The 14,677-nt window shown below is 48.9% G+C and overlaps 5 protein-coding genes across 5 annotated transcripts; 2 read left to right on the forward strand and 3 right to left on the reverse strand.

Moving 5' to 3' along the window:
- Window positions 1-653: 653 nt before the first annotated feature.
- On the forward strand, window positions 654-5,062 carry ssdA (mRNA-binding translational repressor SSD1; the record flags this gene model as incomplete). The annotated part of the gene is made up of 5 exons (XM_032069911.1): window positions 654-750; window positions 825-3,445; window positions 3,508-3,867; window positions 3,962-4,968; window positions 5,023-5,062. 5 exons carry the CDS (start codon window positions 654-656, stop codon window positions 5,060-5,062), a joined length of 4,125 nt encoding a protein of 1,374 aa, XP_031931402.1.
- A 920-nt stretch (window positions 5,063-5,982) lies between these two features.
- Window positions 5,983-7,747, reverse strand: BDV27DRAFT_142125 (putative ubiquitin conjugating enzyme E2; the record flags this gene model as incomplete). Its single annotated transcript, XM_032069912.1, has 3 exons — window positions 5,983-6,981; window positions 7,052-7,370; window positions 7,719-7,747. The coding sequence occupies 3 exons, from the start codon at window positions 7,745-7,747 to the stop codon at window positions 5,983-5,985; spliced, it is 1,347 nt and encodes a 448-aa protein (XP_031931403.1).
- Window positions 7,748-8,722: 975 nt separating this feature from the next.
- On the reverse strand, window positions 8,723-10,168 carry BDV27DRAFT_122601 (putative GPI anchored protein). Its single transcript, XM_032065662.1, has 2 exons — window positions 9,753-10,168; window positions 8,723-9,684 (listed from the first exon to the last, which is right to left on the reverse strand). Exons 1-2 carry the CDS (start codon window positions 9,816-9,818, stop codon window positions 9,247-9,249), a joined length of 504 nt encoding a protein of 167 aa, XP_031931404.1. The 5' UTR covers window positions 9,819-10,168; the 3' UTR covers window positions 8,723-9,246.
- A 1,711-nt stretch (window positions 10,169-11,879) lies between these two features.
- BDV27DRAFT_48638 (uncharacterized protein) lies at window positions 11,880-12,445 on the forward strand. Its single transcript, XM_032076743.1, has one exon. The coding sequence runs from the start codon at window positions 11,942-11,944 to the stop codon at window positions 12,290-12,292; it is 351 nt and encodes a 116-aa protein (XP_031931405.1). The 5' UTR covers window positions 11,880-11,941; the 3' UTR covers window positions 12,293-12,445.
- Window positions 12,446-13,733: 1,288 nt separating this feature from the next.
- On the reverse strand, window positions 13,734-14,638 carry BDV27DRAFT_122605 (membrane magnesium transporter family protein). Its single transcript, XM_032065663.1, has 3 exons — window positions 14,484-14,638; window positions 14,150-14,399; window positions 13,734-14,085 (listed from the first exon to the last, which is right to left on the reverse strand). The coding sequence occupies exons 1-3, from the start codon at window positions 14,543-14,545 to the stop codon at window positions 14,029-14,031; spliced, it is 369 nt and encodes a 122-aa protein (XP_031931406.1). The 5' UTR covers window positions 14,546-14,638; the 3' UTR covers window positions 13,734-14,028.
- Window positions 14,639-14,677: the final 39 nt, after the last annotated feature.

Genomic DNA, 14,677 nt, shown 5'->3' on the forward strand with positions numbered 1-14,677 from the left:
TTGAATATATTTTCTTTCTTCTTGTGGATTCTTTCGGCATTGAATCCCTTTTATACTTTTACCCTTTTTCTCTTGCTGCGGGTTCACCGTTTCACTTGTATAAAAAAAGCAATTCCCGCTTCGTGCGAAAAGGGGAAAGGAGGCGAGACAGAAAAAGACGTCATACAGCGACATTCCTAAGTTGGACGATCATTTAACAGGTAAGAATTCTCAAGGAACTCATCGTGCTCATGGACGACCTCCTATTCACCGACATTCTGGCATTACCTCTTTCCTCTCTTGTTCTGTTGCTTCTTCTAGAGATCCTATCTTGGGCCCAGGCAACTGCCATGGCACCATCGCAGCTTCCACCAGCTCCTCTACTCCATCTTCCGCTCTCCTTTCATTAAACATGCTATGATCTTCTCTCTTTCGCCCTCGTTCGCCCTCGGTCGCCCTCGTGCTGCTCATTTGATCGCCCCGCACCTACTGACCTATCTTTTTTCTGTCTAGTATACTTCTCAGTAACCATTTGTCTCCATTCCAAAACTTTTCCCCCGGTCGGCCTGCGTGGTAGACAGCCGCGTTACGAGTCATCCTTGAACACTCTCTTGTCTTCGACGCAGGAAATCCATCTCCTACACACATAATCCGTTCTCTATTTATCTGGGAAGATGGATCAACAGGGTCAATCCGGAGTTCCCGGCCCCGCTGGCCGCAAGCTTCATATAGCTCATCGGAGGAGTCCATCAGAGCTAACTCCCCTCATGAGTACGTTTGAACAAAACCGAAGCTTTCACCCGCTTCGTGACTCCAGGCCGGCTCGCTAACGACCGTGGTACTAGTGGAACAATTAGCGATTCAGCAACAGATTGAGCTACTTCAACAGCAACAACAACAAATCGCTGCTACTCACCAACAGTATGTCAATATGGGACTCTTACAGCCTCAACAGTTGGGCCAGGTTTCAGCGTTCTCTCCTTCACTCCAAGGGGGTGCGTCCATGGGCGGAGTCTCCCCTCAGATTAATGCCTTCCAATTCCCCCAAATTGCCCAGCAGCAGCAGCAGCAGCTCGGTGTCCCGATGAACAACCCCGGTCAACACTCGCATCGCCGCAACCAGTCAGCTCTTCCTGGCTTGGGCATGGGACCCCCTCCCGCACCGTCCTCCGGCGCTTCAGGGTATTCTGACTACAACCAGCCGCAAGGCAACCAGCCAAAGAACGACAATGGTGGTCACGGTCGTGGTCGAGGGGGGCCTCCGGGTGGTGGCCACCAGCGACGTCACTCGCTTGCACTTCCTGAAGCTAAGAAGGCCGCAGAACTAGCTCAGCAGAAGAGGACGGCGTCTGGGTTCCAGTTCCCTGCCCCCGGCGCTGGAGCTGAGTCATCCGATAATGCCGCAGGTTCGGACGATAAGTCCCCCGCTTCTACGACACCGGGCCCTCAGGGCCTGGGTCTCCACCGGGCCGGCAACATTCGAGCTGGCGGTCATGGTCGGAGCCAATCTATGGCTGTGGGCAGCAATCGAGGCTCGCTTTCTGGCCGCGGTGCTGGTGGATTCCAATTTCCACCGTCAAACGATTCAGAGAACCCACGCCGTGGTAGCGGCCATGCTCGTACTTCATCTAGGAATTTCGATGGTAACTGGCGCCAACCAAACAACCAGAATCAAAGTCAGGATCAGCAGAAGAGTTTCGGACAACAGGGCAGTGGTTTCCAGCCTGGCCACCGTGCACGTGCATCGATGAATCAGTCCATCGGCTCTATTGGTTCGTTCCAGTATCCTGGACAGCCACAGCTCATTCAGTTACCTCAAGGACAGGTCGTCATGGCCCCGCCGCAGATGTTTGGTGGCGGCCAGCAGCTGAACCCGTTGCAGCTTGCACAGCTCCAGGCTCTTCAGCAAAATGGCCAGCTTAACGGCCAAGGACTTGGTCTTCAGGCTAGCCAGCACGCCCCTCCTCAGTTGTCTGCTCAGCAACAACAACAACAGCAACAGCAACAGCGGAAGACATTGTTCACCCCATACCTGCCTCAGGCTAACCTGCCCGCTTTGTTGAGCAATGGCCAGCTCGTGGCCGGTATTCTGCGGGTCAACAAGAAAAATCGTTCCGATGCGTATGTCACAAGTCCTGATTTGGATGCCGATATCTTCATCTGTGGTAGCAAAGATAGAAACCGTGCTCTTGAGGGTGACTACGTGGCCGTGGAACTCCTGGATGTGGATGAAGTCTGGTCTCAGAAGAGAGAAAAAGAAGAGAAGAAAAAGCGCAAAGACATTACAGACGCCCGGGCTGGTAGCAACGGTGGAACTGATAAACTCTCCCGTTCTGATTCCGGCGCAAATGGAGATCGCCAGGAGGTCGGCCCTGATGGCAGTATTCGCCGCCGTGGCAGTCTCCGTCAACGCCCAACGCAAAAGAAGAATGATGATGTCGAAGTGGAGGGCCAGAGTCTACTTTTGGTCGAGGAAGACGAGATCAGTGATGAACAGAAGCCGCTGTTCGCGGGCCATGTTGTTGCAGTGATTGAACGCATCGCCGGACAGATGTTTTCGGGCACTCTAGGACTCCTCCGTCCCAGTAGCCAGGCGACGAAGGAGAAGCAAGAGGCTGAACGGCTGGCCAGAGATGGCCCTCACGGCCGTTCGCAACATGAGCGTCAGCAGGACAAGCCGAAGATTGTCTGGTTTAAGCCCACGGACAAGCGTGTTCCTCTGATTGCCATCCCTACGGAACAGGCGCCCCGCGATTTCGTCGAGAAGCACCAGGACTACGCCAACCGCATCTTTGTTGCTTGCATTAAGCGGTGGCCTATCACGTCTTTGCATCCTTTCGGAACCCTTGTTGAGCAGTTGGGTGAAATGGGCGACCTCAAGGTAGAAACCGAGGCGCTCCTCCGTGACAACAACTTCGGATCTGATGAGTTCTCCGATGCTGTCCTCAAGAGCATTGGCTGGGAGGACTGGTCCGTTTCCAGTCAGGGCGAAGCTCTCCTTGCCTCTCGTCGGGATTTCCGTCAGGAAACGACCTTCAGCGTTGTTCCCAGTGGAACCAAGGAGCTTGAGAATGCCTACCATTTCAAGCCTCTTGGAGATGGCAAAGTGGAAATTGGAATTCATGTCACTGACATTGCTCACTTCGTAAAAGGCAATTCTCTCGTTGATCGTGAAGCAAAGAAACGAGGCACCGCTGTCTATCTCGTCGACCGACTAGTCAACCTGCTGCCGCGGCGCATCTCCACCGAGCTTTGCTCTTTGCTTCCTGGAGAGGACCGCCTCACAGTCAGCGTCGTGCTAAAGGCTAATCCGGAGACGGGTGCTATTGACGACGATATTTGGATCGGCAAGGGCATTATCAAGAGTGCCGGCAGACTGAGCTACGAGGAGGTTGACGCCGTGGTTCAGGGAGCTTCGGATCTTTCTGTGCCTGAAATAAAGGCTGACACTCTTCGAGCACTATATGTAAGTATTTAATGCTCACCCGTCCGGCAGGTGGTTTCTTTTCTTGACTAACAGTATTGTAGGCCGTTGCCTCTAAATTCCGCGAAGCGAGATTCGGCAACCGAGTCGCGCATATCCCTCCTCTGCGACTGCTCCATCAGATGGATGATGAGAACGTCCCCGTTGAATACAATATCTTCAACTCCTCCCCTGTGCGGGACATTGTGGAGGAATTGAGTCACAAAGCAGACTTTTTCGTTGCACGTAAATTAGTAGCCGCTTTGCCTGAAAAGGCGTTCCTCCGTCGTCAGCCTTCGCCCAATGTGCGCCGCCTCCACTTGTTCATTGATCGGATGAACAGGCTTGGGTTTGACTTGGACCCAACAAGCAGTGGTACCTTGCAGAGCAGTCTTTGCAAGGTCCAGGACGATGATTTGCGTAAGGTGGGTTCGCTTCCCTCGTACACCGAAGAGGAGCAGATACCTCTTCGGGAAATGTCTTTTTTTTTAATATCACAGCCCTACTAACATCGCCCAGGGTATGGAAACACTCTTGGTTAAGGCTATGCAGCGTGCCAAATACTATGTCGCCAGCAGCGTTCAGGACGAGCAGCGTCATCATTACACCCTCAACCTTCCAGTCTACACCCATTTCACCAATCCATCTCGCCGTTATGCGGACATCATCGTTCATCGCCAATTGGAAGCCATTCTATCTAACGGTGCCATTGAGTTCTCTGATGATGTCGAAACCCTGAACAAGGCAGCGGACGTTTGCAACAACAAGAAGGACTCTGCCCACAATGCTCAGGAGCAAAGTGTTCACATCGAAGCGTGCCGCAACATGGACAAGAAGAGACAGGAGATTGGCGGTGACCTTATTAGTGAGGGTATTGTCCTTTGCGTCTATGAGTCTGCTTTTGATGTCCTCATTCCGGAATTTGGATTTGAGAAGCGTGTCCACTGTGACCAATTGCCCTTGAAGAAGGCTGAGTTCCGCAAAGACTCCCGTGTCTTGGAGCTCTATTGGGAGAAGGGTGTCCCGTCCTCGGCATACATTCCTGAGGATGAACGTCCAAAACCCGGGAACTCCCGTGCTGCTCAGGCTGCGGCAGCTGCGCGTGAGGCAGAAGCTGCCAGAGAGCGTGCCCGTGAGAGGGAGGAGGCTATGCGAAAGCAGACTGAGACTGGAACGATCTCCACCAACGACGTGGATGCCCTGTTCGACGATGACGATGATGACGTCTCCGAGGTCACTGAGATGGCTGCAGGCGTGTCATTAAACTCATCTGCTGATCGCTCGACTCAGAGCATGCCGCCCTCCCCAACTCGCAATGGTCATCTTCAGCAGTCGCCCCACAGAACCCGTTCAGATCCGAAGATTGCAACGATCAGCGGCGATGCTCCCGAGGCGAAATTGACCAACAAGGAGAAGTACCTACAGCTCTTCAAGCTCAGGGAAGAGGACGGCGAGTATATCCAAGACGTCACCGAGATGACCCGGGTCCCCATCATCCTGAAGACCGATTTGTCCAAGAGCCCTCCGTATGTGCTTCCTAGTTTGTCTCTGGTTTACGCATTTACTAACCCTTATCTTAGTTGTCTTACTATCCGCTCTGTGAATCCCTACGCTCTGTAGAAGCCCAAGTCTCAACACCGCGCCATCGAACATGTGTCTACATGCTTACGAAAGCCGATTTTGGCCTGGTTGGCAGACCTATCACAACGGTCGTATATTGATATACATTGGCTGTCATACAGTACCATCGTATTTGCTACCGCCAGATGTCAAACGGTGGACCGTTGTGGTTCCCTCCTTCTTCTGGTAATATTGCTTTAATCAGTCTAGCGTGTTAGTTTGTTATCTCCATTATAATGGCTATGAGCCTCCCAAACTTGCAGGAATGTTTCACTGCACCGGTTGTTGTGTGTCGTTTATATCAGTCACAGCATTACTCATGGGGGAAGTATACTATTCCTCACGCGAGGAACCATTTCAAGAGCCAAAGGTTCCCGACAATAGGGACCCGGGGGGCCGGATGGTACGAGAAAGGGGTCTTCATTATTCTTAGTATGGATCGAAAAATCCGATCGTGAGGAGGCTCAAGGAAAAAATTTGACTATTCGCTTTAGATGTTTGCATAATTTATTTCGAAACAAGCGGCTTCGCGTAAGAGTCTCTCCGCTCCTCGCCTGTAAGTTGAGGTAAAGAAAGTGATCGTAGTAACGTCCATAGTCAATAGGGCTCCTCGAAACAGTTGCGCTTGCCATCTTGCATGTCCACGACGGCCTCTATTAGATATTCAAAAGTGACGCCCGTGCTGTAATTTCACACGGCCATAGTTATTATGTATCATGAATGAACAATCAAAGGATTCCGGAACAAGTGCTCCAACCAGTATGCAAGATCCCTCCCCGAGTTCTAGAAAGACAGATGCAGCCAACACCGCTGACCCATTTAACCCAAACGCCAGGTCCAATCGTTTGCCTCAATGCATCAAGAAATCAAACAAACATATATCAAGAAAAAAAGATTGCGACGTTCAGTCATGAGTCCAATTATAACCTGCGAATGCCTATACGTGGTTTTGCCTTCTTCATATTGGAACCCGATACTTTTCGCGTACCAGAGACGGCCTTAGAGGCTTTTGAACTAGACGGGGCAGACGTGGAGGGCGGGGCGAGTGAAGTCAGAGGGCAAGTGGGATGCGCTTTTCTGGAAGCAAGACCAAGTCCTTTCGGGCCGGCCAGGGAGCCATGGTTCTCTTTGCCGTCCCCGCTATGACAGCGGTCCAAGTCAAGCGGTTCTGGAGCGTCTTCGAATATCTTGACTTCTTCCCGTATGCGCCCGGATGAATTGACCCCTTTACTACGGACGGACAACTTCGGCGACTTGCTCTGTGGAGAAGGATCGCGTTCTGAGCTGCCACCGTAATTGTTTGCTGCGATGTTCTTCTCAGACGCCGTCATGCCTTCCAGGTCACTGTCGTCTGGATCCATTGCAAAGGGGTCTGTATCTAGAGGCAGCGTTAGGACGGATAGGGGACGTTTTCCGAGGGCGTTTTTCCTGGGGCTCGGTGGAGCAAATTTGACCGGGGACGGCGATAGTGCTGGATCGTTCTCTTTGCTGGCGTTGGAGAGGTTCTCAGACTCGTCGTCTGAGATTATTGAATCGACTTCATGGTGAACCTCTGATTGTTGCTCCTCGGCAAGACTCACTGTCTCCGGACTATTGGATTGACGCTGTGAGCGTGATGATGCCCGCTCTCCGTTCTTCCGGGTGTTATTCTTCTTCATAGTCACGGATTGAACTCTAGTTCCCTTTCTTGAACGCAACAAGCGAGGTTCTTCTTGCTCCGGGATCGTCGTTCCGATATCTTCTCCCTTGGTCTTTGCCTCCGCTGCTGCACTTTTCAAGTCCGTCGGCACCGGCGCATGAATGGACGTCATTAGTTTAGCCTGTCGCGCAAAAGCCTCGTAATTCTCCTGAAGTAGAGCACCGGCCGCAGAATTTAACGCAGAATCTGGATTCGGGTAAATAAGCAGGCATGAAATTGTCTGTACGCACACCGCAATTTATTAGCCCCTCTGTCCAATTATACCTCTCACAGAGACCGTGCACACTCACAACTAAAACGTCCTTCAACGTCAGAGTCGCCTTCCAGTCCCGCTTCAGTGTATCGACGCAGACCGCACCCGTCAACTCCTCCACATTGGGATGCCATATGCGGGTTTTGAAGGTCGCCTTCGGCGGACTTTTAGGATAGTCATCTGGCATCTTCAAGTGTACGCGCCATAGGCCTTGTGAATATGGTGTTCCCTGCGGACCCGCCAGCAAGGTCGTAAGTTGAGTGAGGTCATCGCTAGACGAGTCTTCCGAGGGGAAGAGATAGTTCGGGGGCAGGTCATCATGCAATGCGGCGTGGTCCGCAGCGAGACGTTTTAAACTTGAAACCTGGGCGTTTTATGCACGATTAGTGTTTTGCAGATCAACTGTTAGGGACTGGCACTAGTAACTCACCATTTCTTCTTTTGTCCCTGAGTTCACAGACTTGAATTCTGTTGTAGAAGTGTTCACTTGAGAACAGATGTTTGTAACCAACTATACTCCCCCCCAAATCAAATATAGACCAATGAAGGGATATCCTTGTCTATAGGAAAAGGCAACCGGAGTAACCACAACTTCCCCCAGGAAAAGACAAGAATGCTGAACCTGTTTTAACAAATTGCGGCTATGGACCCAAACTTTGGTTGCCCCCAACAGCCCTCTTTTGTTTTGATGATGTGAAGCTGACGGCACTAGACCCGATACGGGTTGTTCCATGGTTCACAAACAAACGCGACTATCATGTGACTGACGCGTCGTCGGCGCGTTTTAGGAAGTGTTATTGGCTCGGTTGGTTTCCTGATTTGGTACGGAGGATAGTACATGTACACCTGCTATATTATCTACCCTGGTAGTCTTGGTTAGATTTTGATTGTGAATCTACAAAGGGATTGACTAGTGGTTCCAATTGATGTATGTACTAGTTAGTGGGTTGACACATTCTTGGGTTTCACTTTTGTCATTAAGGGTTGTCTAGATGGTTTTTGATAGGGGATTAGAAGCCTCAACCTAAACGGCTCCGGAATGGGACTTGCGTCGGAATTTATCCGATGCAATGCTCATTGAGATTAAGTGATAGTTCAAGTTGACGTTTATGATGTATGGATATGTATGTATGTATGTATGTATGTACGGGTGTATGTCCGTGTATGTACATATGTACATACCTGCTTTATGATCTCTCGATTAGGATATACATCATGTTCAACACACGAACGCTTGCTTTGCTTGAATTAGGGCTTTCATGACATTTCTGATACTCTGTAGTCTAGATAGATATAGCAGGTATACATGACACTTGTCATAACAAAAGGTAAACAGTGGTTAAGAACTCCGTACACTGTAGCTTACCCCTAAGCACAGTACAGCGTCCTTGAGATGGTATGTATAGTGTGAAAAGTCGAGACCTCAGTGGCTTATTTAGAGACATGGCGAGTCACTTCGTGTGAGTCGCTTTAGTGATTTGCCTATCCCCTTTAGAAGGATCGCCGTTCTAGAACAAAATAGGCTGCTTATTAACATAGTACGCTTCATGTAAATCTGGTCCACCTGACGGGCCCACATCTCCTTCCTAGCCTTGTTGTCTCTCCTGTCTTCACTCTTTGAGTTATGGGGTAGCATTTTCAGTTTGAAGTGCTGACATACATATACTAGGCCGCGTTATTTTATCTTCTTTAGAAAACTAGCCGATTGTTGCTCAATTGAGAATAATAGATTTGATATTGCGTCTGCGTTTGAGCAGACTTGTCAACAAAGTTTAACACTACATAAAAGATCTACAGGTGACATCAAGCATAGTACAACAAAACAAATCATCATCACGGATTTCCTCAGAACATGGAATTCCTATTTACCTGTAGCGTAGCATCATTATGGTATTATGATTAAACTTTGAAGAGAGACAAGTTTGATATGTGCGCGTCGAATATTAAGCGTGTCTTGTGTAACAGCGGCGACTTTGGAAGTCAGACGAGAAAAGAAAGAAAATTGGAGGGGGGAAAAAAAGCCCTTCCAGGCAATGATACATATGGAGTATGGAAATGAACCTCAGTATCCGTATGCCTCATCTCTTATCGTTCCACCATCCCCGGTAGCTGGGACGGTTGGAGGGGGGAGGTCCATGGAGCACAAGTCCACTTGGGGAAGCACACTGATGCTTGAGAACGGAAGCGATATTGTCAATCGACCAAGCGTTTAATGGTTCACGAGCAGTCCATTTACAGGAGAGCAGCGATAGCAGCACCGGCAATGAGACCGAGAGGACCAGCAGTGGCCATGGGGACGGCAGCGCCCTCAGAGGTGCTGGAGGCAGCGGAGCTGGACTTGGAGGAAGAGCTCTTGGTGCTGGTGGACTCGTCGGTCGACTTGGTCTTGGTGGATGTCTCAGTCGCAGTCGCAGAGGAGCTCTTCGCAGCGCTGCTAGACTTGGTAACGAGGGTGGAGGAACCAGCAGAGCTGGATCCGGTCACAGCACCGGAGGACTCAGCACCGCTAGCGGTGGGAGTAGTAGGGGCTTCAGTAGCCGTTCCAGAAGGGATCACAGGCTGAGAGGTGACGGTGGGAATGACAGTAGAGCCGGTCTCAGCGCCACCAGTGGGAGTGACAGTGCCCGTCTCAGCCGCGCCAGTGGTCTCGACATCAGAGGAAGTCTCAGGCTAGAGTGAGATCCAAGTTAGCACTGTAGAATGGTAGAACGCTTTGATGAGACAAAGTATGGTCTTACAATCGCAGAAGAAGACTGGGCAGCAGCCACAGCAGCGAAGGCAGCGAGGATGAAAGTAGCACGCATTTTGATGTTTAGAGTAGATCCGTTGATCAATTAATTGGCAGTGAACTGGGGGCGGAGATGATCAGACGATGACACGCAGAGGAAGGCAAGCGAGTGTAATTGTTGGATGGAATAGGAAACGAGTGTATGGGTTCCTTTATATTACTCCGGGAAAGAAAAGGGTCAAACAAAGAGTGACCGGGCGCAGGGGGTGTCTTTAAATAGACAAGAAGGACGGGGTAACAAATAATATAAATAATAATAATAATAATAATAATCCAAAATTAATAAGGAAGGAAGGGGAAAGATGGATTATCCATGAACACTAATAATAGGTAAGTCAATCAAATGGATTGCATTTTGAAAAAAAAAAAAAAAAAAAAGGAAAAGAAAAGAAAAAAGAAAATAATAATAACAATAATACAGTCACCACATGTGAATACTTGACACAAAACTAAGGATCTATTAGGTGTCAAGTCGCCCTCCCCGTCAGCCCTGTCTGCATCTTTAGTGGCAATCGTATCTGCATCTCGGGATCCACTTGTTCTAAAGAAGGGTTTAGTCTAAAAGGTACGGATGCTGAGCCCAGAGAAAGTCACAATTCAAAGCATCATTCCCGACCAGCATCCCAGTTGGGAAATTTTGTGAGGCCAGAGTCCAGACACTGTGTCTAGGACGTCCTTGGTCTAAGCCCTGTCAATAGAATTATATCCATCGGGTCATGAGAATCCATCAAGAATCCCTGTCATTAGAGAAAATTCCTCCCCATACACATCTCCACAGGTTTGGAGGTTGCGTATGCTTCATACTATTTTTGGTGGCCACCACAACACATCCTCAGCTTGGGGATCCACTGTCTTGCCAGCCCGTGACCAATTAGATCCAGTTTCTATACAATTCTAACCGTCCCATCAAAGAAGGTAGAATCAGGCGAAGCTCTGGTTCCTTTTTTGTTTTTAATTTTCTTTAATTTCCAATTTTTTATTTTTGTTTCCCTGTCTCAGAATTTCCTTTTTTCTTCTCGTTTCTTTTTCTTATTTTCTTATTTTTCTTTTTTTCTCGTTTAACCTCTCGTCCCTTCCCTTTATTGATTTTCTGACTATCAGAAGCGAAAAAGATGTAACCCGGAGTACGGAATACATAAGTATTCAAATCCGTTCAGAATATAATACCTATCCACGTAGGTACCAATAGATCCCCTCCCAAGAACTAATAGTAAGATCCTTCACTCGTCATCAACAGCACACGTAATGAGTCAAATCTTCTATTTTAGCCCTTGAAAAAACGCCAACGACCGCACGGAGTACACTAAATTACGAGGAGGATATCCGCAGGAGAGAGATTGTTGGACGACTTCTTGCCTTAGTGACAAACAAGACTTCTCCCCAAGACGACCGGCCGATGCATATGTCCTATGTCTGATCCGCATGGACCAAGAAACGGGACGACCGATAATCTAATTTATCCCTAAATCGGTTTAGTCACCCGGGGCCTGGTCTCAGCCTCCCGTGTCTACTCCTTCAACCTGAGTCAAGCCACCACTACTTGTCTCTCGTCGGGAATGGGGGATTGGATGGCGCGATGGGGGGACCTAATACCATACGTACGTGTACAGGTTCCAGTACGTTCGAGGCTCAAGCCTCGATCTTGCCCAGTGCCGCCACCGATTCAGACCTTACTGTTGTAACACCCTTGGCCTGTATGACCGTCCGGACATGTTCAATTTAATGGATCAGGTTGTCATGGGTTCACTCCCGCCGGTAACATTCGCCATCGCTTTGTTCGTTGCCGAAATATGTACAGGGTACCTTGACTTTAAATGACCAAGTCATACCTAAGAGCAGAGAGAACTATCTCTACATCCGGTACCTTGTACAGGACAATTAAAACTAGTCTACCTGTCTACGTATGCAGCAACCTTTTGACAGTGCCGATCAACACATTCCATCCAAGACATGGATTGCGACAAGGGCCAGAACCAAAGTTCTTTTACCTCCCGTAAGGTACTAACCAGTACACGCAGGGCGTTGTAATACGAACAACCTTTGGACTAACAAGTCAGAACCAAAAAGCCCCCAGTGGAAAAAAAAAAAAAAGAAAAGAAAAAGAAAAACCAAAAAAGCAAAAAAGAGGGTGCCAAGTAAATGGCCAGACTCTCCATTGCCCCAACGGCAAATGCAAGGATAACAGAATGTCACGATAAATCTCGGTTAATGAAGAGCAAAGGGTCATTATATCCACAGGTATCCCAAACAAGCCTAAATAATGAAAAGGTTCCATCTTCTGTCTTCTTTTTTTTTTTTTTCTCTTTTTTTTTATTGCCCTTTAAGATAATGGAACCCCCCCTCTTTCTTCGATTCTGGAACAGGATGATGGCAATGTTAGGGTTTGTCCTCCGTCCATGTTGTCCCCATCAATCTGCCGCATGGGTGGAGTCTGGCAATTTATGTGATAATATTATTATGGGGACTGATGCTTTCCTTCTTTGGGTGTGAGAAGAAGTATGTGGAACACACAGTCACACGTACCCCATAATCTACCACTCATGCGACTTTGTCTTGTCTTTCTATCTTTGTTATTCAGCTCGTGCGGCTTGGAGTGGGTTCCACATCTTGGGGTTGGGTTCGTGTTTGTTCCTCACTGCCGGTGTCTGTCGTTGCAACGTTGATATCACAACGATCTTAGTACATCCTAGTAAGATCCCGGTTGGGTGGAAGTATCGACAGTGATAGGCATAGTCTTGCATACTTCCTCCCGTTGTAGATCTATAGAACTTCGGGGTTAATCCCATCTCATCCTACGATGCTGTACTTCCTCCTTCCATTCCCATTGGCTTGGTTTGTTATATACTGGCGTATTCCCTATTCTTACTTGCTTTTGCGAAGAACTACCCATCGGCGTCAGCACTTACTCCATTTCGACATCAACTGAAAACGCTCACGTCCCCACAGTTCGGAGCCCGGGCGAGAAACCACCGCAGATCGCAACGTAGAGGAAAAATGCAGCCACACCGAGCCACCATATTTGCAACAGCTCACTCAGCTTTAATCAAATAGACCCCAAGAAATCTCCACGATATAGCACGCACACACACACACACACACACACAGAGAGAGAGAGAGAGAGAGAGAGAGAGGATCCCTCACCATCAAAACAAGCCCCAAGGGCCCTTAAGAGAGCCCCCGATGTCATAAACCTCGCAGCTTCACCCACAAGTCCACAACAGCAAAGTCAATGCCTCGAATCTATCATCCAAGAGATGGGGGAGGGGGACAACGGTCCAAGTCCCAGAGTGAAACCGACCCTGCTGATCGGAGGATATAGCGTCTTCGTAGAACGTAGAATATCAATAGTCTCCCACTAGGCCCAGGTTTTTGACGGTGAGTGAAAGACAAGACCAGCTCGTGTGCTATGGAGCTAGACCACATAGCCAATTGACATGTTTATGGAGCTTCGGGGGAGCTCGGTTAGCCTTCTATTCTTGTGCTGGTGGAAATGTGGGCTGGGGGGGATTTGAGACATGCTCCATTTGCTTACGGTTTGTGCCGCCCTTTGGAGGGGGCGGAGTTGGTATCTGGTGGTTTTTGAGGGGCGTTCTGATATATTGTGTGCGGATGGGGTGTTCATGTAGGGGATTTAATGTAGGGTTTTTGTCTGTGATGGAAGTTTCCATTGTTGACAGTGTTTAGCGTTGGGATCTAATTAGGAGGGTGGTGTCTGGGAGATGCTCATGGCATTGTTGGGCTAACGTATGTTCTAGGGTTGTCCTTTAAGAGTTGTGGGTTTAGCTGTTGAAAGTGTTATAGGAGTCGTGGAGAACCAAAGATACAATGCTTGTTTTCTGAGGCTTGGACAGGTCAGAGATACTGCCAATACCTGAGGTGGGCTCAGGCAGTACATTAAAACCGTCAGTCGGCTATTCATGTTGTCATAATACTGGAAGGTATGACGGAATGGCTCCTTAGTAGGGCCAGGGCATCGATTGAAAAGAAACGACACATCGGTGAAGCGTCTTCCGAGTTCATGACACCAGACACCCTGTAACTGCATCACACTCAATGTGTACTCCACACATACTCAGCTGGTAACAGATCTCCAAATTATCAAACCCAAAGCAACGCAATAGGAATAGCAGCGCAGACCCAGGAGCAACCACTTGTTCATTAATTTTGCCTGATATAACTGTACATAAACGTATTATTCCAGACAGCTTCCTATAGCAAAGCATGCATCACTCCTTTAGAGGATTCTCGCCCTTGATCCAATCCGCAAATTCTTTCCGTTTGGCCTAGTACAGTCAGAAGCATATCCTCAGAGACCAGACTCCATCAGAAAAGTTGTATAGCACGTACCCGCACATCCCAGAAGTTATACCTCTCCTCCAACCTCCGGTAGGGGTTTCTGCCACCACCCTCCTTCTCGATCTCCCCAGCCCACTGGCTCCAGCTAATCGGCTTCAATTTAGGCGCGCCCAACACTAGGCCCACTGAAACGAGAACGAGGGATACTAGAGCTTCGATGACGATATCCTGAGGAAGAGCAGTAGACGCGGAGAGGCGGGCATTGCTGTACAAGACCGTATGCTCATGAGCGGAGTAACCCCTGGTTTCCCGATTATTTTGGTAAGCAATTCTGTTGCAAAAAGAACAGGATGGTTCTATTCATAAGGCAAATCGCGGTACTCACGCATGGGCAAGGAGGACGAGTCCGAAGAACGTCACCAAACGTGAGATGAGACCCATAGCCATCCAATGTAACCTGATCAATTGAAAAAGAAAAAATGAGCTATCAAGACTCGACAATTTTCTGTCTGCTTGTGCCACAGAAATGCTTGAATCCTCAGATGGTTCTGAAGTGACTGGGCGAGCAAAGCTTAGTAA

Source organism: Aspergillus caelatus (genome assembly GCF_009193585.1).
Source record: "Aspergillus caelatus strain CBS 763.97 unplaced genomic scaffold BDV27scaffold_24, whole genome shotgun sequence".
Classification (NCBI taxonomy): domain Eukaryota; kingdom Fungi; phylum Ascomycota; class Eurotiomycetes; order Eurotiales; family Aspergillaceae; genus Aspergillus; species Aspergillus caelatus.

What these genes read in the sequence shown, in the direction of transcription:
- BDV27DRAFT_122601 (XM_032065662.1), bottom strand. Translation starts at nt 9,818, where the DNA reads ATGCGTGCTACTTTCATCCTCGCTGCCTTCGCTGCTGTGGCTGCTGCC. An exon ending in CCCAGTCTTCTTCTGCGATT is followed by an intron (nt 9,685 to 9,752) that starts GTAAGACCATAC and finishes ATCTCACTCTAG; the next exon opens with CCTGAGACTTCCTCTGATGT.
- BDV27DRAFT_48638 (XM_032076743.1), top strand. Translation starts at nt 11,942, where the DNA reads ATGGCCAGACTCTCCATTGCCCCAACGGCAAATGCAAGGATAACAGAA.
- BDV27DRAFT_122605 (XM_032065663.1), bottom strand. Translation starts at nt 14,545, where the DNA reads ATGGCTATGGGTCTCATCTCACGTTTGGTGACGTTCTTCGGACTCGTC. An exon ending in CTCGTCCTCCTTGCCCATGC is followed by an intron (nt 14,400 to 14,483) that starts GTGAGTACCGCG and finishes TCGGGAAACCAG; the next exon opens with GGGTTACTCCGCTCATGAGC. An exon ending in ATAACTTCTGGGATGTGCGG is followed by an intron (nt 14,086 to 14,149) that starts GTACGTGCTATA and finishes TGACTGTACTAG; the next exon opens with GCCAAACGGAAAGAATTTGC.